This window comes from Hylobates moloch, unplaced genomic scaffold (genome assembly GCF_009828535.3).
Source record: "Hylobates moloch isolate HMO894 unplaced genomic scaffold, HMol_V3 SCAFFOLD_2, whole genome shotgun sequence".
NCBI lineage: Eukaryota > Metazoa > Chordata > Mammalia > Primates > Hylobatidae > Hylobates > Hylobates moloch.
The window spans coordinates 160,811,606-160,837,680 of record NW_026652277.1 but is presented as its reverse complement, the minus strand read 5'-3'; the positions used below and the strand labels follow the sequence as shown (position 1 = coordinate 160,837,680).

General features: G+C 38.7%; 1 protein-coding gene across 3 annotated transcripts in view; it reads right to left on the bottom strand.

The window, feature by feature from the left end:
- Positions 1-26,075, bottom strand: part of AIG1 (androgen induced 1) — a 270,991-nt gene that overhangs the window by 158,329 nt on the left and 86,587 nt on the right. For all 3 annotated transcript variants that reach the window (XM_032160604.2, XM_058435605.1, XM_032160597.2), the window contains one exon: positions 9,124-9,225. In XM_032160604.2, the coding sequence (XP_032016495.1) occupies positions 9,124-9,225 (102 nt within the window). The remainder of the gene's footprint in view (positions 1-9,123; positions 9,226-26,075) is intronic.

The following is a 26,075-nucleotide window of genomic DNA, read 5'->3' as shown; positions in this document are numbered from 1 at the left end:
ATGGTCTCTGCTCACTGCAACTTCCACCTCCTGGGTTCAAGTGATTCTCCTGCCTCTGCCTCCTGAGTAGCTGGGATTACAGGTGCCCGCCACCACACCCAGCTAATTTTTGCATTTTTAATAGAGACGGAGTTTCGCTATCTTGGCCAGGCTGGTCTTAAACTCCTGACCTCATGACCCACCTGCCTTGGCCTCCCAAAGTGCTGGGATTACAGGCGTGAGCCACCATGCCTGGCCAGGAGTAGCTTTTCTTATATCAGACAAAACAGACTTTAAAGCAACAGTAGTTGCTTTAAAGAGGGACATTATATAACGATGAAAGGACTAGTTCAACAGGGAAATATCAAAATCCTAAATATATATGCATCTAACACTGGAGTTCCCAAATTTATAAAACAATTACTACTAGACCTAAGAAGTGAGATAAACAACAACACAATAATAGTGCGGGACTTCAATACTCCACTGACAGCACTAGACTGGTCATCAACACAGAAAGTCAACAGAGAAACAATGGACTTAAACTATACCCCAGAACAAATGGAATTAACAGATATTTACAGAACATTCTACCCAACAATTGCAGAATATTAATTTTATTCATCAGTACATGGAACATTCTCCAAGATAGACCATGTGATTAGCCACAAAACAAGTCTCAACAAATTTAAGAAAATCTAAATTATATCAAGTACTCTCTCAGGCCACAGTGGAATAAAATTGGAAATCAACTGCAAAAGGAACCCTCAAAACCATGCAAATATATGAAAATCAAAGAACTTGCTACTGAATGATCATTGGCTCAACAATGAAATCAAGGTGGAAATCAAAAAATTCTTTGAACTGAACAATAATAGTGACACAACCTATCCAAACCTCTGGGATACAGCAAAAGTGGTGCTAAGAGGAAAGTTCATAGCATTAAATGCCTACATCAAAAAGTCTGAAAGACTGCAAATAGACAATCTAAGGTCACACCTCTAGGAACTAGAGAAACAAGAACAAACCAAATCCAAACCCAACCGAAGAAAAGAAATAACCAAGATCTCAGCAGAACTAAATGAGGCTAGCCATGGTGGCTGTCTAGGTGCAGTGGCTCACGTCTTTAATCCCAGCACTTTGGGAGGCCAAGGTGGGTGGATCACTTGAGGTCAGGAGTTTAAGACCAGTCCGGCCAACATGGCAAAACACTGTCTCTACTAAAAATACACAATACACAAATTAGACAGGTGTGGTGGTGCACACCTGTAATCCTAGCTACTCAGGAGGCTGAGGCATGAGAACTGCTTGAACCCAGGAGGCAGAGGTTGCAGTGAACCAAGATTGTACCACTGCACTCTAGCCTGGGCAACAGGGTGAAACTCTGGCAAAAAACAAACAAAAAAAAACCCCAAAAACAAAAAACTAAATAAAGTTGAAGTAAAAAAAATACAAAAGATAAATGAATCAAAAAGTTGACTCTTTATAAAGATAAAAAAAATTGATACACCATTAGCGAGATTAACCAAGAGAGAAGATCCAAATAAGCTCAGTTAGAAATGAAATGGGAGATATTACAACTGATACCACAGAAATACAAACAATCATTCAAGGCTATGGTGAACACCGTTATGCACACAAACTAGAAAACCTAGAGGAGATGGATAAATTCCTGGAAATATACAACCTCCCTAGTTTAAACCAGGAAGAAATAGAAACTCTAAATGGACCAATAACAAGAAGCAAGATTGAAATGGTAATAAAAAAGCTACCAACAAAAAAAGTCCAGGGCCAGAAAGATTTACAGCAAAATTCTATCGGCCATTCAAAGAAGAATTGGTACCAATCCTATTACACACTATTCCAAAAAATAGAGAAAGAGGGAATCCTCCCTAAATCATTCTATGAAGCCAGTATCACCCTAATACCAAAACCAGGAAAAGGCATAACAACAAAAGAAAACTACAGACCAATATCCCTGATGAACATAGATGCAAAAATCCTCAATAAAATACTAGCTAACCGAATCCAACAGCATGTGAAAAAGGTAATCCACCATGATCAAGTGGGATTCATACCAGGGATGAAGGGATGGTTTAACATTTGCAAGTCAATAAATGTGATGCACCATGTGAACAGAATTCAAAACAAAAAATTACGTGATCATCTCATTGGAGCCGTTCTAGAGGCTGGCTCATCAGCAAAACCCTTCTAGACATTGGCTTAGGCAAAGACTTCATGACCAAGAACCCAAAAGCAAATGCAACAAAAGCAAAGACAAATAGATGGGACTTAATCAAACTAAAAAGCTTCTGCACAGCAAAAGAAACAATCAGCAGAGTAAACAGACAACGCACAGAATGGGAGAAAATCTTCACAATCTATACTTCTGACAAAGGACTAATATCCAGAATGTACAAGGATCTCAAACAAATCAGCAAGAAAAAAAAATCAAACAATCCCATCAAAAAGTGGGCCAAGGATATGAATGGACAATTCTCAAAGGAGGATATACAAATGGCTAACAAACATAGGAAAAAATGCTCAACATTACTAATGATCAGGAAAATGCAAATCAAAACCACAATGCAATACCATCTGACTCCTGTGAGGATGGCCATAATCGAAAAATCAAATAATAATAGATGTTGGCGGGGATGTGGTGAAAAGGGAACACTTTTACACTGTTGGTGGTAATGTAAACTAGTACAACCACTATGGAAAACAGCGTGGAGTTTCCTAAAATAACTAAAAGTAGATCTACCATTTGATACAGAAATCCCACTCCTGGGTATCTACATATGAAAAAACTTCACATCATGTTTACAGCAACAAAATTGCAATTTCAAAAAACAGAACCAGTCAAAGCCCATCAATCAAGAGTGGATAAAAAAATGTGATTATATATATATATATATATATATATATATATATATATATATATACAACATAAAAAAGGATTAAAATACTGGCATTTGCAGCAAACTGGATGGAATTGGAAACCATCATTCTAAGTGAAGTAACTTGAGAATGGAAAATCAAACATCATTATGTTCTCACTCATGAGTGGGAGCTAAGCTATGAGGATGCAAAGGCATAAGAATGATACAATGGACTTTGTGGACTCAAGGGAAAGGGTGGGAGGTGGATGAGGGATAAAAGACTACAATTTGACTATAATTTGCTTCAGAGAGAACCTTTTTTGGTTTATCTACTTGTTGATTTTTCAGCTTTCTGTATCTGGATGTTCATCTCTCTCCCAACACTTGGAAAGTTTTTAGCTATTATTTCATTGAATAGGTTTCCTATGCCTTTTCCCATCTCTTATTCATCTGAAATTTCTATAATGGGAATATTTGTTTCCTTAATGTTGTCCCATATGTCCTGCAGGCTTCCTTCATTCTTTTTTTTGTTCTTTATTTCTTTTTTTTCCTTTTTCATCTGAATGGATTTTTTTTATTTCAATAGGTTTTTGGGAACAGGTGGTGTTTGGTTACATGAATAAATTCTTTAGTGGTGATTTCTCAGAAATCAGATTTCAAATAAACAAAGAAAATTTACAATTAAAGCTGATGAAGTACTAAAAAGAAAAGATGGCAAATAAACAACCTAAAGATGCACCTCAAGGAACTAGAAAAGCAAGAACAAACAAAACCTAAAATTAATAGAAGGAAAGAAATAATAAATACCAGAACAAAATTGAAATAGAGACAAAAAATTTCAAAAGACCAACAAAAGAAATACTTGTTTTTTTGGAAAAGATAAGCAAAACTGACATACCATTAGGTAGACTAAGAAAAAAGAGAGAAGACTCAAATAAATAAAATCAGAAAAGGAGACATTACAACTGATACCATAGAAATACAAAGGATTAGGAGGGGGTACAGCTCAGGGGTAGAGCATTTGACTGCAGATCAAGAAATACAAAGGATCATAACAGATTATTATGAACAACTGTGTACCAACAAATTGAAAAACCTAGAGGAAGTGGATAAATTCCTGGACACATATAACCTATCAACATTGAGCCAGGAGGAAACAGAAAACCTGAATAGACCAATAACAAGCAATGAGATTGAATAAGTAATAAAAAGTCTCTGAACAGTGTAAAGCCCAGGACAGAACAGTTTCACTGCTAAATTGTACCAAACTTATAAAGAAGAACTAACACAAATACTTCTGAAAATATTCCAAAAAATTAAAGAGGAGGGAATTATTCCTAACTCATTCTATGATGCCAGCATTACTATGATGCCAAAATCAGACAAGGACAGAACCAAAAAAATTAAACTATAGGCCAATACCTCTGATGAACACAGATGCAAAAATCCTCAGCAAAATACTACCAAACCAATCCAACAGTGCATCCAAAAGTTTATATTTATCCCAGAGATGAAAGGATGATTCAACCTACACAAATGAATAAATTTGATATATCTCATAAACAAAATGAAGAACAAAACCTACATGATTATCTCAATAGACACAGAAAAAAGTATTTGATAAAATTAAATATCATTTACAATAACAACTCTCAACAAATTAGGTATAGATGGAATATACCTTAATACAATAAAGGCCATATATGACAAACCCACCGCTAACATACTAAAGAGACAAAAGCTGAAAGCTTTTCCTCTAAGATCTGGAACAAGATGGAGCTAAAAGTGATGAGCTCATAGAAGTAATGAGTAGAATTGTGGTTATTAGAGGTAGGGAAAGGTAGCCAGGAGGGGAGATTATGGAGAGGCTGGTTAGCAGAGACACAATTAGAGCTAGATAGGAGGAATAAATTCCAGTGTTCTACAGCAATATAGAATGAATATAGTTAACAATAATTTACTGTATATTTTCAAAAAGCTAGAAGAGAGGATTTTGAATGTTCTCAACATAAAGAAATGATAAATGTTTGAGAAAATACATATGCTAATTACCCTGATTTGGCCATTACACATTATATACATGTTTTGAAATATCACTCTGTACCCTGTAAATATGTTAATTACACGTATGTTAAAATTAATTTTAAAAGGTACAACTAAAGGAAAAAAGAATTAAGTAGCTGGTATACAAAGGAGGCAGGGAAACATTTAAATTTTATAGCATATGTATGTGTTACCCATTGAAAATTGAAATAAGCATATACATTTTTGAAAAAAGCTACAAATAAAGCTAATGAAGTACTAAACAAAATGTTTTATCCTCCTACATTGTGACATGTCATTTTACAAAACAAAATAGAAAATATGTGATTGGATAAGTAGTAAAACATATATTTATAAGCTACAAATCTAAATATTAAAATATTTAATATAATATGAATATAAATATTCTAAAACTATATTTTCTTACCTTCATTTCAGCAAAATTACTAAATATGCTATTATAATGGAAAATTTCACAAAATTTTCACTCTACTGATAGTAATAATCTAAAAGATCCACTGAAAATAAAATTATAATCAAAATGTATGCAATTTGAATTTTCAATTAAAATACATACATTAAAATACATGTGAGAATTTTTTTGTTCTTGAGACAGGGTCTCACTCCTGTCACTCGGGCTGGAGTGCAGTAGCATGATCATGGCTCACTATAGCCTTGACCTCATGGGCTCAAGCAATCCCCCCACCTCAGCCACCTGAGTAGCTAGGACTACATGTTCATACCACCACATCCAGCTAATTTTTTTTTTTTTAAGAGACAGGGTTTCACCAAGTTATCCAGGCTGGTAAGAAATTTGGAATGGATTGAGTTCATGTCATTTGTAGGAATATGGATGAAGCTGGAAACCATCATTCTCAGCAAACTATCGCAAGGACAAAAAAACCAAACACCGCATGTTCTCACTCATAGTTGGGAATTGAACAATGAGAACTCATGGACACAGGAAGGAGGACATCACACACTGGGGCCTGTTGTGGGGTGGGGGGAGGGGAGAGGGATAGCATTAGGAGATATACCTAATGTTAAATGAAGAGTTAATGGGTGCAGCACACCAACATGGCACATGTGTACGTACGTAACAAACCTGCACTTTGTGCACATGTACCCTAAAACTTAAAGTATAATAAAAAAAAAAAGAAATAAATTTGGAATGGACTTATTTCCATATATTTAAAAATGCTATTTTTAAATTAAATATTAAAAACCAATTAGAATTAAAAGCAAATACAAATTAATAGTTATTAAAACTTTAAATATTATTTAAACAAAGAAGAAAATGCTCATTTATTTGAAATGTCATTTTATTATACATTTTATGAAAATTATTCATAATTCCAGCACTTAATGTTCATATTTTAATTGCCTGTCTAAAGGATCAACATCATGGTTTACCCATTTTGTATCTATAGTTACACAGATACAGAATTCAAGTAATGTAAATTGTTTAATATTGCAAAATACGCCTCAGCCACCAGGGGCAACTTCTTTTTTCTCAGTAATTCTGGAACTATCAATTGGAACATGAGGAAAACCAAAGAATTGGTCATTAATCACTATTAGGACACAAAATTCCTTGTGAAAGAATCTATTGAACTCATACTATCTCAGAGGATTTGACATATTAACTAATTTATCTTTTCTCTTTCCTAAATATTTGTGTCATTCAATTCCTCCTTGTGTTTCTAAGTAGTATTTGTCTCCAGGAGTAAGAATTTTAAGACATCAAAGTGAATCAAGGTAAAATTAAGAGAGGCAAGTCAAAGTTCTAATGGCTGGATACATGCTTAATAAGCCATTTGTTCAAAACATTAAAAATTTAGAACCAGGATCCACAAAGGCTGTTATTCATTCTCTGGCATGAAGGTAATATTGTGCAGTTCAGGCCTGTTAACAATAGGCCAAAGTGGCCAAGACTTTAATTCTATAGCACATGATGCAATTATTTGTTGTCAGCAAAGTCTCTTGTAATGTCAGAACAAGGTAACTGACATCATTTCACATTCAACTGGAGGCAGCAACTTCAGGAGTCTCCCTTTAATACTCACAATTTGGACACTCTAATTAGAGTTATCTAGGTGATATTACTCTTCCTCATATTTGGAGATGTCACAAAGGATACTATTTCTATAAGAATATGCCTGCCCTTTGGCCAGAGCCTGCTCCTGATTGAGCACATGACAATGTTTTTTGGTGTAATGTTTGAAGTGATGATTTACAAGGCCTATCTCCACTTACAACTCAGCTCTTGGAGATCAGGAATTTCATAATGTCTTTTTCTTAAAAATAAGTATCTAATTATTGACTGGTTTATCTTAGACAGCTGAAATACGAAAACAGTTTGAAACTAAGCTTCAAAATACCCTGAAGATGTTTCTCTTCTATTTTGTTAACTTACTGTTGTAAAAACCACACAATGTTACTCTTTATCAAGAATCAATTAATGTTTTGCTTGTTCAGATAAAATGTGGCCACACATTTGAGGCCAGATAGGCCTGGGTTCAGATCCCACTTCTACCATCCTGAGCTACGTCATTTGGGCAAATTATATAATGTTTCTGAGATTCAGTTTCTTCATTTGTAATTGTGATCATTCCTTATTTGTAGTGCCATTGTGAAAATTTAATGATACAATCACTGTAGAGTGCCTGGCACACAGTATATTCTCAAAAAAAATAGTAGCTATGTAACTGGCAAAGAATTATGGAAATTGGCTAAATTCATTCATCGATTTAATAAATACGTATTGATCCTACTGTATGCCAGACAACTGGGCAAAGTGCTTGGAATTCAAAGGCTGTTTTGCACTAGGAGCTTAACATTTTTGTGGGGATACAGACATGCATAATAGAGATATGAAAGCGCTGTGCAAGCACAAGTAACGGAACAGCTAACTTTGCTAGGGGAGTTAGGAACGGCTTCTTAAAGAAGATAGGAACTAAGCTAGCAGGAATTTGTCAGCAAAGACTGAGAAGGGCATTTGGGCCAGAAGATTGCAAAGCCACGGAGTTACGACGTGCTTTTCACATTCAAGAAAAGGGAAAAGTTGGAGAAGGCCATAGTAGCCATGCCAGGCCCTGTGGATGGCTAAATTGAACTGACAAGACCCAGCTGATGTGTTTGGAAATAGACCAGAGGTGCCATGTTAATCCTTCAAAAGTGTGGCTCTAATTGAACTAAAAAAAATCCAGTTCTCTGAGATGTGCCACTTTTGATGAATTGGCTTAAGAAAGAATTGATCAAAACCCTTCAGTACAGTGATGTTTGTTTGTTAGACACACCACTTTTCTTCAAACATACCAAAATTGGGGGCAGAAGGGAAACTGTTATTTTGTACTCAAAACTCATGATTTCCAGCTTCTCCTTCCCCTATAATTTCTTGTGATGGGCTGCCATTTCACCAGGAACACCCTGGGACATATTCTAACAACTGTTGTAACCAAAATGTATGCTTCTTAGTTAATAACAAAGTAGTGTTCAATCCCAAAAGCTGAAAGGGAAGATGAGACAAAATTTCACTGCAGAAAATAGATCCTCAAATATTGTAAAACGATGTGAAAACCTTCCAAAGCACTGGATTTGAAACTAGTGAGGGTAACATCATGGCTAAAGCATCAGAAATAGACTGAGAAGAAGGAAAAGGCCTCAAAGCCACAGGCAAACACCCTAACTTGGGCAGAGCCCTATGAGGTAAACAATTCCATTGCAAAAGACACCTCCAAATGCCTGCAACAGATCTCTGAGAGAAAGTAACAGCCTTGCTGCCCATCTGAGGGAAACTGTCCAGCTGCAATAGTTACTTCAAACAAAATCCCATCAATGTGAGGTGCAGGTGGAGTGGAGGGCTGGTGGCTGTGTAGATGGGAATCCATCCTTGGGCTCTGAGGACAAACCTTCTAATGGCACGGAAATTAAATTCATCCCAGAATTGGCTATATTATTTAACACCACTGACACACCTACCTTAATAATCTGTGGATTCATCTACTACATAGTTTGAATAATGACTCAATTCCATGGGAAGAAGTTTCTATTTATATTCAGTAAATATTATAGTATTCTCTAATTTGAATCTCCCATTATAACCTTCCAAGATTTCATGGCTTTTTAGGCAAATTCTATGGAAGTTCTAAATAGCAGATAATAGCTATTTAATAGATTTTTTAAAATAAAAGAAAGCCGTTTGTTTTAATCCACTCACCATTCCGTGATTCAGCCACCCTGGGATAAAATTATCCAGCAGCTTCGGGTATATCATCTCTCTGTCATAGGCATAAATGATCCAGAACACTGCTACAACAAACTGGAAGGAAAAAGAAATCTTTTATTTCAAGTTCATCGACTATCCACAACATACAATTTATTGGTTAACAATAGTTAAAAGAATCCAACAGAATTTGGAATCTATGATGAAAGACAGATCAGTAAACCAGCTAATGATTGGAAACACAGGTCTAGCTTCATTCCATTAGTAGTAAAAGTTAAGGTGCCTCCTCTCTCTCTGATCTCCCAATTGTGTTCTTTCAGGCAAAGGGATTGGTTTCTGAGGGAGAGATAAGAGGCCTGTTTTCATGTACAGCTCCGTTTCAGGGCTAATTGTGCTGGTTTGATTCCTCTCAAGAGGGTTTAAAAGTTCACTGGTGGTTTTTTCAGATCCCATTACCCACTATCTAGAGTTAGCACACATTCAGGAAACTGCCGGCTATGTCCCTTTTCCTTGAACCCATCATGTGGTTTAAATTAATCTTCACATTCTCAAATTTCCACTTCACCACTAGCAGCATTGAAACCACTGCTATAAAATCTCCTAAAGTCACATTTCCAGCAAATGTATTAATTTATACAGACTAAGCAAGGGCTTTAGCTGCACTGAGAAGCTGGGTCCATGGAGGGTAAAGGAAGATTCCTAATTCTCTTGGAATAACTTAGAAGTTCATCTAGGTTCCAAAGGTTTGCTTTGGCCCAACGGCAACATAATCATCAAAAGAGAGTAGAGTACTCAATGTATTATTTTACCCTTCTTCCAACTAATGGTGAGAAAAGAAGTTCAGATAAAATAATGAATGGCCCAAGGTCTTAACCTTCAGCACTGAATTTAAAAGAAAAAGTGTATGTTTTTGTAAATGTCAAAAAATGTAGCATAGAAAGGGAACCATCCCACAGGAAGAGATACAAGTCTCTGTAGAATGATGTCTCAAAATAAAAAATGCTACAAAATGGAAAAATACAGCATAAATATTAGAAACAATTTTGACTTTATTTTATCTCATTCATACTCCCATATTTTATTAATAAAAATAATAAATAGTTTAATGCCACTTCAAATTGGTGGTTTCGTAGGTTGGTGGAAGAAAAGGCCAGAATGCAAGAGATTAAAGTGGTTGCAGGTGGCAGGTAGAGGCAGTAAAACGTGACTCCTGTTTCATGGCAGTGGGCAGTGAGGGAAGGCAAAGGAGGTTGGCTGCCTGAGACATGTAACAGGGATTAGGAGGGTGTGTATGATCTTACAAAATAGGAGATCCAGGCAGTATTTTGATAGGCTAAAAGTCAGAGTAAAAGGAGATAGAAAGACAGGGAATGACTGATAAGCGAAGCCCAGGAAAAGAAAGGGATTAGAATTATAAACACAGATTAAGCATTCTTCCCTTTAAAGTGAAATGCAAGCACTTTTGCTGACAGTTGGAAATAGAGCTGAGCACAAAGAGTGGATTTGGGGCACTGCTGTGGATAATGTGCTAGGAAGTCCATAAAATATTTAAAAGGAAGACTGTCAGGAATCAGGAGGACCCCACAGAGATCTAATAACAAGATTTTGTAGTAGAACCAACCAGGATGTTTTCCCAGGCTGTCTCGAGGTCCATGAATATGAGGATTTAGGAAAAAGTGGGTTTAGGAAAACTTGAGGATCCTAGGGATTTTGTAGCACAACGGCTTGGGTAACTGGGACAGATAAAAGGTTGAAAATAAGGGATGCTATGAGATCAGAAGAATGTCTTTAAGCAATTGGCTAGCGTTTCTAAGCTGGTACTTGGCAAGGGGTGGTTACCGATGAATTACATGAGTTATCACACCTAAAGATATTAGTGACAGATAGTAAACAATTAAAGATAGCCATTCCTGTTTTCACTTCTTTTGCTGGACAGATTTGACAAGTGACACCAAACCAATTAGGGCTGATCATGTGCTCCGATGCCAGGGATGCACTGCCAGGCATCACAGCAGTACTACCCCACCCCATGATTCCAGCCTTGCTATTCAAAGTGGGTCGGCAGCACTCATGTCACCCGAAAGCTTTTAAATGTGCAGGATCCCAGGTCTCACTCTGATCTGCTCTGATTCTGCATTTCAATAAGATCTTATGCACATATAAGTTTGAGATGTTCTCCTTGGGGAGGCTCTACTTCAGCCACCTTGAGCCTCCTCCCTTCCCATGGAGTGAAGACATCCCGTGGCCAAGTGGCTTGCCTGTGCGGAGCATGCACCTCTTCCCTTCGAGATCACACCTGGAGTAACTGTGAGCCTGGAATTCCCTGCCCACATAGTCATGAGTATGCCTCAGGGCATTTGTGGACCTCCTCCCCAAGTCTGACCCCGAAGGTAGACTGTGAGATAAATGTGTGTTTGCCTTAATCTGAGGGGTGGTAAAGGCACATCTGTTTCTGGAGGGTGAGGACCAAAGGTTTACATTTGGTCTGGGTGCCCAAACACAGGCAAGAAGCCACTTCAGTCTTGGATGGAGCCACTGATGCAAATCTCTACACCTTTGCCATATAACATAACCTAATCAAGAAAGTGACATCCCATTATATTCACAGGTCTCTCTCATACTCTACAGAAGGGGACTGTACACGCTGGTGCAGCAGGGGATGGAATCTTGGCGTCACGTTGGAATTCTGCTTATCATAGGCTCCCACTGTGTTCTCCCTTTCCAAATTGTTTTGACTGTTTTAAATCCTTTGCACTTCCATTTAAATGTTAGAATCTCCAATTGTTAATTTATACAAATATCCTGCTAGAATTCTCATGGTGACTGGTGAGAGCTAACATTTTAACAATATTGAATCTTCCAATCCATGAAGATCATTTGTATCCCCTAACTTGGGTCTTCTTTAATTTCTCTCAGCAATGTTTGTGGTTTTCAATGCACAGATACTGCACATATTTTGTTGAACCTATCCATAAATATTTCATGTTTTGTGATGGTATTGTGGAGAGTATTACATTTTTTACATTCTTTTTTGCTAGTTTATAAAAATGAACTGATTTTTGAATATTGACATTGTATCTTATACCTTTGCTAAATTCACGTAGTAGTTCTAGTAGCTACTTTAGAAATAGTTTTGCATTTTATACTTACACGATCTGAAATAAACACAGTGTTTTTCCCTTACAATTTTATGCATTTTACTTCTTTTTTTTATTGCACTGCCTGTGACCTGCAGCAATATGTTCAATAGAAGTGATGGAGAGTGAGCATCCTTGCCTTCATCTCCATCTTAGGGAAAGTGTTCAGACTTTCCACACTTAAGTCTGATATTAGCTGCAGGCTTCTTTTAGTTGTCTTTTATCAAGTTGAGAAAAATCTCTTCTATTCTTACTTTATTTGGGAGTTATATACATACACAAGGAATAAGTGTTGAATTTTTGAATTTTTTCAGATGGTTTTGTTTCATATCTTGAGACTATCATACAGTTTTCCCTCTTTAGTCTGTTAATATGGTGAATTATATCAATTGATTTTGAAAGTCAAACCAACCTTACATTCCTGGTCATCATATATGATTTTATATATATCTATATATACACATACACACACACACACATACACACACATATATATGTTTTTACTGGATTCAATCTGCTGATACTTTGCAAAGAATTTTCTTAATCATCTCTATTCATGAAGTATACTGATTTCTGATCTGTAATTTTCTTTTCTCATAATGTCTTCACCTAATTCTGGTAATAGTATACATTCTGGAATCAAAAGGTGAGTTGGGAAGTGTTTCCTCTCTATTTTCTGAAGGGTTTTGTGCAAGATTAGTGTAATTTATTCCTTATGCAATTGATATATTTCCCTAGTAAAGCCATCTGGACTTGCAATTTTTCTGGTGGGCAGATTTGTGAATTCATTTTCTTTAATAAATATAGGGCTATTTGGGCTTCCAACTTTGCTTGAGTTGATTTTGGTCATTATTGTCTATTGTGCAATTTCTATATTTCATCTATGTTTTTGAATTTATAAAATTGTTCTTACTATTCCATCATGGAAACTGGAAAATGCTATGAATCAGGTATTTTTTCCCTAGAGAGCCCATTGTTAAATATTCACTAACATATCACTGTTAGGAGTCACTTTCTGTTCACCACAAGTGATCATTCATAGCATCCACAACACATGAGACTCAGTGTGAAGCTTTGGTCAATACTTTGATCCCTATCTTATATTGGGGGAACTATATGGGTTATTAAAAGTGAAGTGACTTTCAAGAAAGTGTTAGTTACCTTTCTGAGTGTAATACTAGAAGGTCAGGAGGCCCAGCTAACTGAGTAATCAGTCTTCTAAATAATTCTTTAGATATAATCACAGCACAGATGGTAGCTTCTTGGCTTCCTGTACTGATATCCTCCTGATAGTATAGCCATCAGCAAACCCAAAATAAATTTGAACTCTCCTACCAGGGCATGGATATGGAACAAAAATAGTTTCTCTTGGACAGGCTAAGCGATACTGAAACCTTCCACTGTTGTGAAGAAGTGCCTTCTCTGGCCAGGAGCAATGGCCAGCTATTCCTCATCCTACACCTGCTGCTTCTTGGCTGCCAGGAACAGAATACTGTACTTGAATTGAGAGTGGAAGGAGCACAGTCACTTTCCAGTCCTTTAAGCTTTGAGATAAAATACTTGAGTGACAGCTAGTCATTGATGTCTTATTTGAACCCCCAGAACTACTCGGAAATTAATGCCAAAAGAAAACTGGATTCACGGTTTGCTTCTTTTTGAAAGGAGTCTCTCACATGTAGTCTGACAGAAGCTGAAACTTCAGCTTTAGTCCACTTCTAAGAAGAAGCTTTATTGATTAATGGGAAATTCTTTGGAATTGAGTAAGACCAATTAGAAATTCGCCATGAAGAAGGCTAAAAAGAAGAGTCACTTATCTATAGATTGATCTATAAAGGCTGGATAGCATCATCTCAAACATTCACTGTTGAGGGAGGGAAGGAAGGAGGGAAGAGGGGAGGAAATGGATACATCCTTAAAGTCTGCAGCTTCAACTGGATAAAATCCTGTATATATTCTGATATGTCAGTACTCAGACTCTACCAAATACTGATAGGAAAAGATTTAAATTCTGTTTGGGGCTCTATTACCTTGCTTCCAGATTTCTTTTTCATAACTTACTTTCCAGTCAATTCTTTCTGTTGCAGAAGGGTAATCTTTAGAAATGTTTCCAATGTGATTTCTCTTTGCAAACAGAGAAAGCATGGGCGTGAGAATAAGCTGGGTGTTGTGCACGCTATCTGGCTTCGTCTCTGATGGCCCCCATGCAAAGAGTGAATGTCTCCTTCAGCACGGCCCTTGCCTTCCCACTTTCCAGATCTATGGAATCCTGAGTGTCCAAGTCCTTTCCTTCTGGCTAATTTTCCTCAACCATATCCTCAAATTCAGAAATGCATAGTGAAGCTTAGGGCTCTCTAAAATGCCGCGGTCTCCTTTGTTCCGGAGGACAATCAGTTCCCAGGATTCATTATTAAAAGCATGACATGGAATTCCTCTCCTTAAAATGTAAATCTGTGAGTAATGTTAATTTTTTATGCTATGAATTCTGCCCAAATTATCTTAAAACCCGAATCTGCATATAGAGAATTGCCAAAGCACTTGTTGATGTTATGCTCTTTTTTTCATGGGTTTTAACTATCATCATTTTGGTACATTTATAATTTATCCATATTTGCCTAGACTTCTGTTCTTCATTATCTCTACTGACTGAGGAAGTAATGATAGAATACAAACTCAGCTCCTACAAATGCCTACATGATTTGGTTCCTTCCTTTCTCTCCAGCCTCGGCCTGTGCCATGTTCTGTCTTGCTCCTTCAAGTCCAACCAGTAATTTGTTTGTTCCTGAAAATTATTAAGCTCTTTCCTGATTCAGGGCCATAGCATTTTCTACTCTGTGCCAGGAATGCTCTTCCCCTCCTTTCACACGGCTGGATTCTCTGTTCTTTCAGGTCTAGCTTAAATAGCACCTCCACATGGAAGCTGCCACTAGACTCTCCACTGCTCTGTTGTCTATTATAGAACCTGGCAGAAAACAGGCTCTTGCTGTTGTTGCTGCTGCTCAGTTCTTCCTTGTTCTGTGGCTCCTCTATGAGAAAGTGAAGTATCAGAGAACAGGAATTGGTTTGTCCTGTTCATTACTGGTTCCCCACTGCCTGGCATATGGCATGGATGTGATAAAAATTTGCTGAATAAATGAATAAGGTATATTGCTTTTCCTTGTACATGCCAGACTCCATGTCTCCCACAGGAGCAAGTACCTTTTTACTCCTTTTCTTCCTATCGACCTAAAATTCCTCCTGTATGTTCCCTGTGGATTTCTGTCCTTCTGTATGTAAGGAAGAAATCTCCTTCTTTCCAGGCTACTCTTATGACCCAGCCCTTCTCAGATCATCTATGAGATAGCTCGTCCCTCACCTGCTTAAGTCTTCTATCATCCTATAATAATCCTCTGGACTTCAAGATCAAGTGCAAGACTGAAAGCTCTCTTTCCTTAAGTCAACCAAAAATTAGGAGAACGAGAAACAGAAGTGAAACTGACGAAACAGTAGGAAACACCCATAATCCAAACATCACTCTTTAAAAGGCTGCCAAGTGTTAGGAAAATTAAACGAGGACATGGGGAGACTCTGATGGAAGAAACAAGATCCTGCAGCTCTCTGGTTGAGTGAGCAGAACAGAGAGGTCTTTACAGGTGGCAAACCCTGAAGGACATTAAATGACCCTTGCTGGGAACATGAGGTCTCGATGCATGGGAGCACTGGGGAAATGCTCTGACCCATTTGGCATTACGGGTCAGAGATGATGATGCTAAATGTGGAAACAGGCTAGTGTGTCATCTCTGCCAGAGCAGGATGTGGGTGTACTAAGGTCAACAAGAAAAGAGTGGTGGTACCAAGCCTGAATATATGGCTGATGCTCACCTGATGGAGACCAAGCTTTATGTCACCATCCAAAAGAGCTGTGATAAAAATGAGCTGAGGAGAGAGAAATGAGTTGAGCCCACACAGAGGCCGTTCTCCAGGACAAGGTAGTAGTGGAAAATAGATGGAAATTCAAGCTGCCCTAGCTCCGTTCCCTAGTCTGTCTCCAGTTCTATCCTTTCACAAATAGTTGGCTCGGTAAGAACAAACCAATTTAAGAATGCATAATCACAAGAAACGAAACAGTATGGAATGTAGTCATAGATACCACAAAAAACACAGTGAGGAATATGATTTTAAACAGTCAGCTGAATGATACAAACCAGAAAAGTTTGCCCCAATAGGTATAATTCATGATCAAATAATTCTCCATTAAAGAAAAGAGGTCAAAGAAGAAAAACTGAGATTCAATAGAAGATAGAGCAAGAGGAGAAGAGGATAAAGGTGAATGAACTTATGAAATAAATAAAATATAAAAAATAAAACTGAAAGTCACATTAGAGGCAGCAAAAGGAAAAATTGCCTTTGGTGAAGACAGTCGGGGTTTAGCTTTCTGCAGAACTGTGGACCAGATACACTGAAAAACCTTCCCGCTGCGAAACACTAGGTGCTAAATAAATTACAACAAATATACTTTTAAATGTATTGCTGAGCACACAAGAAAGGAAGGGAAATCACTAGGAGCCACAAAAAAAAAAAAAAAAAGGAAAAAAAAAAAGAAGAGAGGAAAAATGAAAACAGAAGCAAACTCAGAAACTGGGACTGCCTGGAGGCAAATACCAATATGAGAATCAGAGCACTCTGCAGATTGTGGTCAAGGAGATGGAAGGCAAGGCCTGAGGCCACACAATGTGGTAGAGGAAATTAAGCCAGAGGAGCCTGGCCCGCAGAGGGCCTACACCTTCAGAGAAAGGGGAGCCTGGAGAAAGTACTCTTTATCAGGTCAAATAAATTGCTTTTTACTCCTAATTGCCAAGACTCTTTTAATCAAAAATGTTTTTTAATTTCATTTAATTTTTTTCACATTGAGATAATCATTTTTTCCTCTTTTATCTTTGTATTAGTGAAAGCGAAGCTAAGATAATTAAGCAAAGTCTGCAAGGTCTGAAAATAAATTTTAAACTTACACCAAATAACTGTAATGCATACTGTAGTGCTTTCCCAGATTCCCTCTTCAGAGTCAGGGCATCCGTTGGCCAGTGCATAGGACTATCAGTTGCTGGCCATTCTCAGCTGCATCCTTCAACAGGAGTTGCCCTCAGCTACAGGGAATGGACTAGCCAAGGTCATGCTCCCTCCTCAAGGCAGTCCAAACCCAGTGACTGGCTAACGCAAGGATACAAAGACAAAGACCCTGCCCCAATTTAGGATGACTGAAGGGCCATCCCAGCTCAAGAGCTCCTAGTATGTCTCAGTTACAAGTGCAATATGGGTGAGCTTCCCTCTCTGTCCAATGCTGTCTTCCTTACTTCCTAACAGGTGCACCTCCCAAGGGCTGCCTCCTTCTGCATGTGGTCTCCATTTCAAAGCCTGGTCACAGGAGTCCAATCTAAGACAATGTCGTTCACGTAGAAGTGCAACAGACAGATATATTAAAGCATGAACATATTTGTAATAAATAAGTCACTATAAGGAAATGTATAAAAAGTAAACATTCTTTACAATCTCCACCTGCAAAGATCTTTATTGCCAAAGGAAGAGGTATATCTTTTTTTTTTTTTTTTTTTTTTTTTTTTTGAGACGGAGTCTCGTCTCGCTTTATCGCCCAGGCTGGAGTGCAGTGGCGTGATCTCGGCTCACTGCAAGCTCCGCCTCCCGGGTTCACGCCATTCTCCTGCCTCAGCCTCTCCGAGTAGCCAGGACTACAGGCGCCCGCCACCACGCCCGGCTAATTTTTTGTATTTTTAGTAGAGACGGGGTTTCACCGTGGTCTCGATCTCCTGATCTCATGATCCACCCGCCTCAGCCTCCCAAAGTGCTGAGATTACAAGCGTGAGCCACCGCACCCGGCCTAGTAAGAGGTATATCTTTCAAGATCTTTTTCTATGTATGTAAAATGCACTCTACACATTATTCTATGAAATTAGGTCATACTATACCTAGTCTTCTGCAATTCTTCTGACTTAATGTTTTAAGAAGACACTCCATGGTTCTTAAGTGCTCCATAGAACCCCATTGTAGGATTATGTACCATAGTTTACTCAAGTACTCACTAATGGATATATGCATTCTTTCCAATTTCCCAATTTCTAACAAGGCCACAGTAGATGTGTTACATGTATGTTTTTATATACCTACATGAGACCTCAGGGGATAAATTGCAAAAAGCACAATTACGTTTGCACCAACCTAAATACCAGGAGAGATGCTCCAGGATCTGAGGCACCCATTGTTGGCTGGGCCTGCTGACATGAGGCTCCTCTGTCACTCCCTGTCCCAGTACCACTCCCTTCACCCCAGCTTCAGGCTCTAATGTCCCTATCCTGGACTCCTGCAGTAGCCTCTTGGCCAGGCTCACTGGCTTCAGTTCTCTTTAACTCCATCTATGCTTCATCTTGGCCTCTGAGTAAACTTTGAAGAACTTGCCAGCTCAAAAGTCCCAATGGCTCCTCCATGCCTGCAGGACAAAAAATCAAACTTCCTTTGTGGTCAAGCCCCAAATGCTCTTCCCAGTCCCTTTCTGGCTCCTTCCAGGGACCTCTTCACCAGACTATGTGTGGCTTCCCAAACTCATCACACACTCAAAGTATCCATTCCTTTGTGCGTTTTATAACTGCAGCTTTAAATTCATTAAAAAACAACCCATTTCAAAATCTAAGCTTTATCCATTGCTACTATCATGGTGCACTTGTTTTCTCCCCCCAGTTTCTTGTCAGACATAATTACTTCTTTCCTTGACCCCCACAACACTGTGCTTGTAACACTGGCCTACTTAACTCTGGGTCCTGCACGGTGGCCAGTTCCTCTAAGCTGCCGAGGGCTCTTTCACCCTCCAGGTCCCCATCAATGTTGCTCCCTTTCCCTAGAACAGCTCTCACCATCCCACCCAGCTCACCCTACCATAGAAATGGGAGCTTAGCTATCTACCCCCACAAAAAGCCTCTCCTGAGCTGCCCCAGCTTCAGGCCCCCTTGTCTTCACACATGCTCTCATAGCACATTACATTTTTCCTTCGTAACACTGATCATAGTTACCATGAAATAACTGACTGTGTAATTACTGGTTTCTCTTCTCAGTAGAATGTAAACTCCATAAGGGCAGAGACAAGTCTATCTCTTCTCTGTTACACTGTCACATCTCTTTTCGTGCCTTATATTTTTAAACTATTTTGAGTGGCTCCCGCCTGTAATCCCAGCACTTTGGGAGGCTGAGGCAGGTGGATCATTTGAGGCCAGAAGTTCAAGACCAGCTTGGCCAACATAGCGAAACCACATCACTACTAAAAATAAAAAAATTAAAAAATAGCCAGATGTGGTGGTGTATGCCGGTAATCTCAGCTATTCAGGAGGCTGAGGCAGGAGAATTGCTTGAACCTGGAAGGTGAAGGCTGCAGTGCACCGAGATCACACCACTGCACTCCAGCCTGGGCTACAGAGCGAGACACTGTCTCAAAAACAAAACAGAACAACAACAAAACAAAACAAAATAACTCTCTATTTTGAAATAATCTAAGACTCATAAATTGAAAGATAACACAGTGTTCCTATGTATCCCTCCCCCAGCTTTCCTCAGTGATGTCATCTTACATAGCCGTGGTACATCCTCAAAACCAGAAATTAGCATTCATATGATACTATAAACTACAGACCAAATTCGGGTTTCACCGGCTTTGACATGCGCTTATTTTTGGTGGAGGTGGGAGCGGTATCACACATATATATTTGGATCACGACTGCCTGCTCAAGATACAGAAGCATTCTGTTATCACAAAGAAACTCCTTGGTACTAACTTTTTTTCTTTCTTTCTTTCTTTTTACACAGAGTCTCACTCTATGACCCAGGCAGGCCTGGTACTAACTCTTGATAGTCACACCCTCCCCACAACCTTAACTAACCCCTGGCAACTGTTGATTTGTTCTTCATCACTACAGTTTCGTCATTTTGAGAATACTATATGCATGCAATCTTTCTCAGTGCTTTATTAAGGCTGGCTTGCCTTTGTTTAGTCTTAACAATGTATGGGCCAGAGATTTCACAAGCAACATGGTCTTTCAGAATCATAACTACTTTAAGGTAGCTACTATTATTTTATCCAGTCTTATAGATGAAAAAAACATATCTTTAGAAAATTTTAATTTTAGTAACTTTCCCAGAGTCAAAAAGTTAATAATGTCCAAACCAGAATGTGAGGTCAGGCAGTGAGACCCCTATGCTTTTAACTTTTTTGCGGAGGGAGTAGAGACAGAGTTTCACTTTGTTTCCAATCTGGTCAGGAACTCCTGGTTTCAAGCGATCCTCCAGCCTTGGCCTCCCAGTGTTGGGATTATAGGCATGAGCCACCACACCTGGCCACTTTCAACCTCTCTAAACATTTTTTGTACATACCAGATACTTTTGAATCTATTAATAATTGGTTGAATAAATAAATTAAATGCCAGAGTCTATTATTTTATAGCTAGTTCTGGGTCCCCTAGAAGAAGCTGCATATAGTCGGAACTCAATTTTTGGCGAGTAAGTGTGGTTAATCATTCTAGAAAAAACTAAAGGCAAAGGAAAATGTTCATGAATGGTGAAAAATCATCAAGCTGGTCCTCTGGATTGAATATGCCTCAAAAGGCCACAGGGTAGCAGCATTCTTGTCTTTTATAGTAATAAATGCATTAATAAAATCTCAGCCAGGCACGGTGGCTCACATCTGTAATCCCAGCACTTTGGGAGGCCGAGGCAGGTGGATCACGAGGTAAGGAGCTCAAGACCACCTTGGCCAATATGGTAAAATCCCGTCTGTAATAAAATACAAAAAATTAGCCAGGCATGCTGGCAGGCACCTGTAGCCCCAGCTACTCAGGAGGCTGAGGCAGGAGAATCACTTGAACCCAGGAGGCAGAGCTTGCAGTGAGCCGAGATCACACCACTGCACTCCAGCCTGGGTGACACAGTGAGACTCCATCTCAAAAAAAAAAAAAAAAAAAAAAAAAAAAAAAGCATTAATAAAATCTCAAGCATTTCAATCAGGATTATTTGACCAGGTACATCTTCCCTCTAGGAAATTCATATCCATAAGAAAGAGAAGCAATAGTGACTTAGAATACTTGCTGGTCCTAACTGATACCTGGGTCTTGCCTTGTACCTTGCACATTTCCTTCCCTACTCAAATTTTAGTTAATAGGCTCCTATCATATTCTCACTTCATCTTTGAGGTGGAAATCTTTCCCCAGAATGCCAGCTTGCATGGACAGATCCCTGTGACCAGTTGTCTCTCTGGATTTGCAGATGGGGTCTCTGAGGTTGTACCCTATGTTATCCCTGTGACTTTAGGCTGAAACTGCACCAATCTTGCCATACGCCTCCAGTTCTGTCTCTTCTCACAGCCTCAGGCATCTCTATTTGTCCAGTTTTACCACTGATCAAAACATGAGAATGATGGCTATTAGGTTTGATTCTTTCCCACCTACAGAACCCAAATTGCCTGGGCTCGGCTTCTAGTGGTGGCAGTCTTATTTTGTGAAGAGTAATGTCTGAAGGGTTTGGTTAGCAAGGTGGTGTGCATTGTGAGAGGGTAGGGTGTGGCGAAAATAAGGCCTGGAGGGAGGAAACTTTTGCACATCTGGTGTCTTATGCCTCACACAGGTAAGATCAACCCATAAGGTGAAATTTTACCATTCTAATAACTAACCCTCCTGTTATGGGCTGAGAGTTAGATCCATTTAGAATTGAACTCCACTCCAAATAAACAAAGCAAGGCTTCTTTCATGATCTGTCAAGTGACAATAAATAAAATAATTAAACCAATATCTATAAACCTCACATAAGACTATTTTTAATATGTTAGGGAACCACTATCAATTAGGAATGATTTAAGTTTCTTTTGGAAAAAAAAACTATTTGGGCCTTTTCTCCACCATAAAATCACTGAATAATCAAACTCTTGCTGTCTTTCTTTCTCATTTTTTAAATAAAAGGGGACTATAGTTATTCGATAAAATTACATTAATATGAATATCCAAAGGGTAGCTATAAGTCCACAGGAGAGACACCCAGCTAAACACATCTCAGTTACCTGAGGATAAAAGTAAGAAAAATCTAATTTAATCCAATCTAGTAAAAGTTAATTAATAAATCAACCATGCTTTTTTTAGTAGCATCCTATGTTAGGTGACTATGTGTCAATGCCTATATTTGATGCCTTGGGTGTAGTAGCAGAGTAACAGAATACTACTGACCAGAATACTACTGTAACAGTGGAAAGTGAAGGCTAATCAATTGAAATACAGCCTACCCAAGAAAGATACGTTAACAGGAGAAGAATGATCTTAATAGTGAGTAGGTATATGGGCATTAAAGAGCAACAATGCATCACCAGCTTTGTAGACAGGGCAGGGTTCTCTGGCCACCCAAGAAAGCATTCTGGTCTACCCAGCCAGCCAATCCCTACTGTGCAACTGAATTCATCAGATTATAGTAATTTGACTACCGGCCACTAGTATCATCCAATTCAAGTTCACCCAGAATTTGGCTTCCCTTTTGGCTTCCTCAGTTATTGCCTCTAGGGAGAGTTTGGGCAATCTGACAATTTTTTACTCCACCTGATAACTTTTTCACAACATAAATTACTTATCTTTCTGATTTAATCTTTAGTCTATAATCATTTAGTTAGCATAAGTTCATTTACTGAGAGAAGGATTATCTCAAAATAGACTAACAAAACAGAGTGTCCTGGGCTACAAGAATATTTCGGGACTTCCAAGCACACTAGGACACCCAAAAATGACTATCTCACCGCTCTGGAATTGCTATGGGGCTAGGAGAGGAGGAAGGCTATGGTTTTCTGTTTTTGTTTATTTTAGATTATATACATTAAAAACTAGGAAAATATATAGCAAGTTATACACATAATTTGCAATGGGAAAATAACTTTTGGAGAGGCTGGCATATTTGTTTCTTGGTATTGTATCAATAACATATCAATGTTTTTTGTCTTCCTCTATGAACCATTCGCCATTTACATTTATAACATGAATGTCTCTAAATGGGAGCACACTTACAAACACAATTGTGATTTATTTCCCGAACATGAGTAGTTGTAGGAGGGCTTTTCTAATACCTTTCTGTGGGGCTTTCTTATTATAAGGGTAATAAGTGCTTATTGTGGAAATTGGTGTGGACTTTTGTATTTTGCCTTTAAAATTTTCCTACGATGATCTATGCTGTATAAATAAAGTGGGAGGAGTTAGCAAAAAAAAGGGTCATCTTTGGAACCAATATGACTCAAAGATAGATATATACTGTCCACGAGTCTGCAATCTTTCTGTTTGAGAGTACTTCAGAGCTTTTTTTCTTGGTATTTGGTCTACCTGAATTCCCTGTCACCTGCCTAGGCCCCATCTAGAATTGTGGACCAATTATAGATATTTTTGTTGTTGAAGAACACTTTTCATCAATTAAGAGACACAAAGTTATACTAAACTAATTAACTTTGAGTATCAGCAGTTGAGGAAGGTGCCAAGATTGGGGAGAAACATCTGCTTTGACGCTGATCTGTGAAGGGAACCTGGGGATCCAACGTAAATCTACTTCATGTGGGTGATTTTTTTCCCCCATGAGCTTTTATTTCTTTCTCCTCTCTTACTACCCTTTTTGCTTGAGACTTTTCAAGCACAAATGTCGTTCATCAAACATCACTGACCAGATCTAATAGGGCAGGCATTTTCTTGTGATAGGACAGAGGCAGAGAAAGAACCAGCTGCTACAGCCAGAATGGCAGTAGTTTTCCCACCCTAATGGGCCCCAGTCTTCTTCCTGACATCACAATCTGTAGGGACGAGTGGCTTCCTGTTGCTCAGTGTCTCTTATTTATTAGGTAAGATCCTCTTCTAGAGTCACTGAAATCACATGACAGTGGTTAGCTTAGTGACTGGCACTTAGCACTCAATATATGATAACAGAACTTGCCAGAAGGTCTATTGAAGGCTTCTTTCCATTTTCCTTACTTCAATCCCTTTTTAAGATAAAAGGCATAAGAAAGTTGCTCTGCTTTTCTTACACCAAAATATAGAAGGCACTTACCCAAACAGCCAAGATTAATTACAGAAGGCCTTTGATGAACAATAGGGCTCAGGATGCTAGAGTGTTTGCCTGAGTGACAGACTTGACTTACACCACCTCAAATCCTTGTTTAAAATGGGTGGATGAATCAATTATAAATTTAAAAAGAAAAGCAGATTTGACTGAAAACTCGCTCTTGATACAGCAGAATTTTGGGAATTCTTTTAAAATATTTCATGGTGTAGGTGTCATTCAGTTTTTCGGATGCTGCTACTTCTGTGGAATGCATTAGATCACTTCTTGCCAAAAATAGTTTTTTGCAATTGTGTAGCTACAAACTATGCCTTCTTGGAAGCCCAGGGATGATTCACAGATGATATACTGGATACATTTTGCAACCAATTTTTTGAAGGTAGTTAATTCTACTGATATAACCTTATTTTCACGTATTAGTAACAAGCACGTTAGGTAAACATGTGGTAGCTTAAATCTGCATGGAATATTCGAAATGAGAAGACAAAGCAGGAAAGATTTTCTTTTCTTCTCAAAACTTGCACTTTGCAAGCTGTCCTGTAAAACTGTATAAAACCATTGGCTCTACAGTGTGAAACAGTGTATCAAAGGGAAACAATAAAAGCACAAATGAGCACAGTCTTTGTTAAGCCACCTCAAGGAAAAAGATAAAGCAGTTATTTTTGATCCAGATTCTACACAACTCCTATTCTTATTCTTTTTTTATTTTTATTTTTTATTTTTTATTTTTGAGACAGAGTCTCGCTCTGTCTCCCAGTCTGGAGTGCAGTGGCATGATCTCGGCTCACTGCAAGCTCCACCTCCAGGGTTCACGCCATTCTCCTGCCTGAGCCTCCTGCGTAGCTGGGACTACAGGTGCCCGCCACCACGCCTGGCTAATGTCTTTTTATTTTTTAGTAGAGATGGGGTTTCACCGTGTTAGCCAGGATGGTCACGATCTCCCGACCTTGTGATCCGCCTGCCTTGGCCTCCCAAAGTGCTGGGATTACAGGCGTGAGCCACCGTGCCCGGCCTCCTATTCTTATTCTGACATATTCTCCAAAGTTAGAAATTTTGGTCAGCTCAGGCCTTATGTGCATAGCTAAAAATTTCTATCAGGCAAATGATGAAAAGCGAAATTAGGTTAGGTTTGTCAAAAAGTTTGGAGTACAGTCACGCATCATTCAACAACAGAGACAGGTTCTGAGAACTGTGTCATTAGGCTATTTTACCATCCTGTAAACATCATAGAGTGTACTTACACAAACCTAGGTGGTATAGCCTACTGCATACCTAGGCTCTATAGATGGTATAGCCTATTGCTCTTAAGCTACAGACTACTGAATACCACAGGCAACTGCAACACAGTAGTAAGTATTTGTGTATTTAAACACACCTAAACATAGTAAAGGCACGTTGTTGGTGGTTTTCTCTTTTCTCTCTTTTTTTTGGAGACATAGTCGTGCTTTGTTGCCCAGGCTGGAGTGCAATGATCACAGCTCACTGTAGCTCGAATCTCTAGGCTCAAGCAATCGGTCTTACTGCAGTCTCCCACATAGCAGGGACTACACGAGCATGCTACCAAGCAGGTTACTTTTTAAATGTTTTGTAGAAACAGGGTCTGGTTGTACCCCAGGCTGGTCTTGAACTCCTGGCTTCAAGCAATCCTCCCATCTCAGCCTCCCAAAGCACTAAGATTACAAGCATGAGCCACCACATCTGGCCCCTAATACA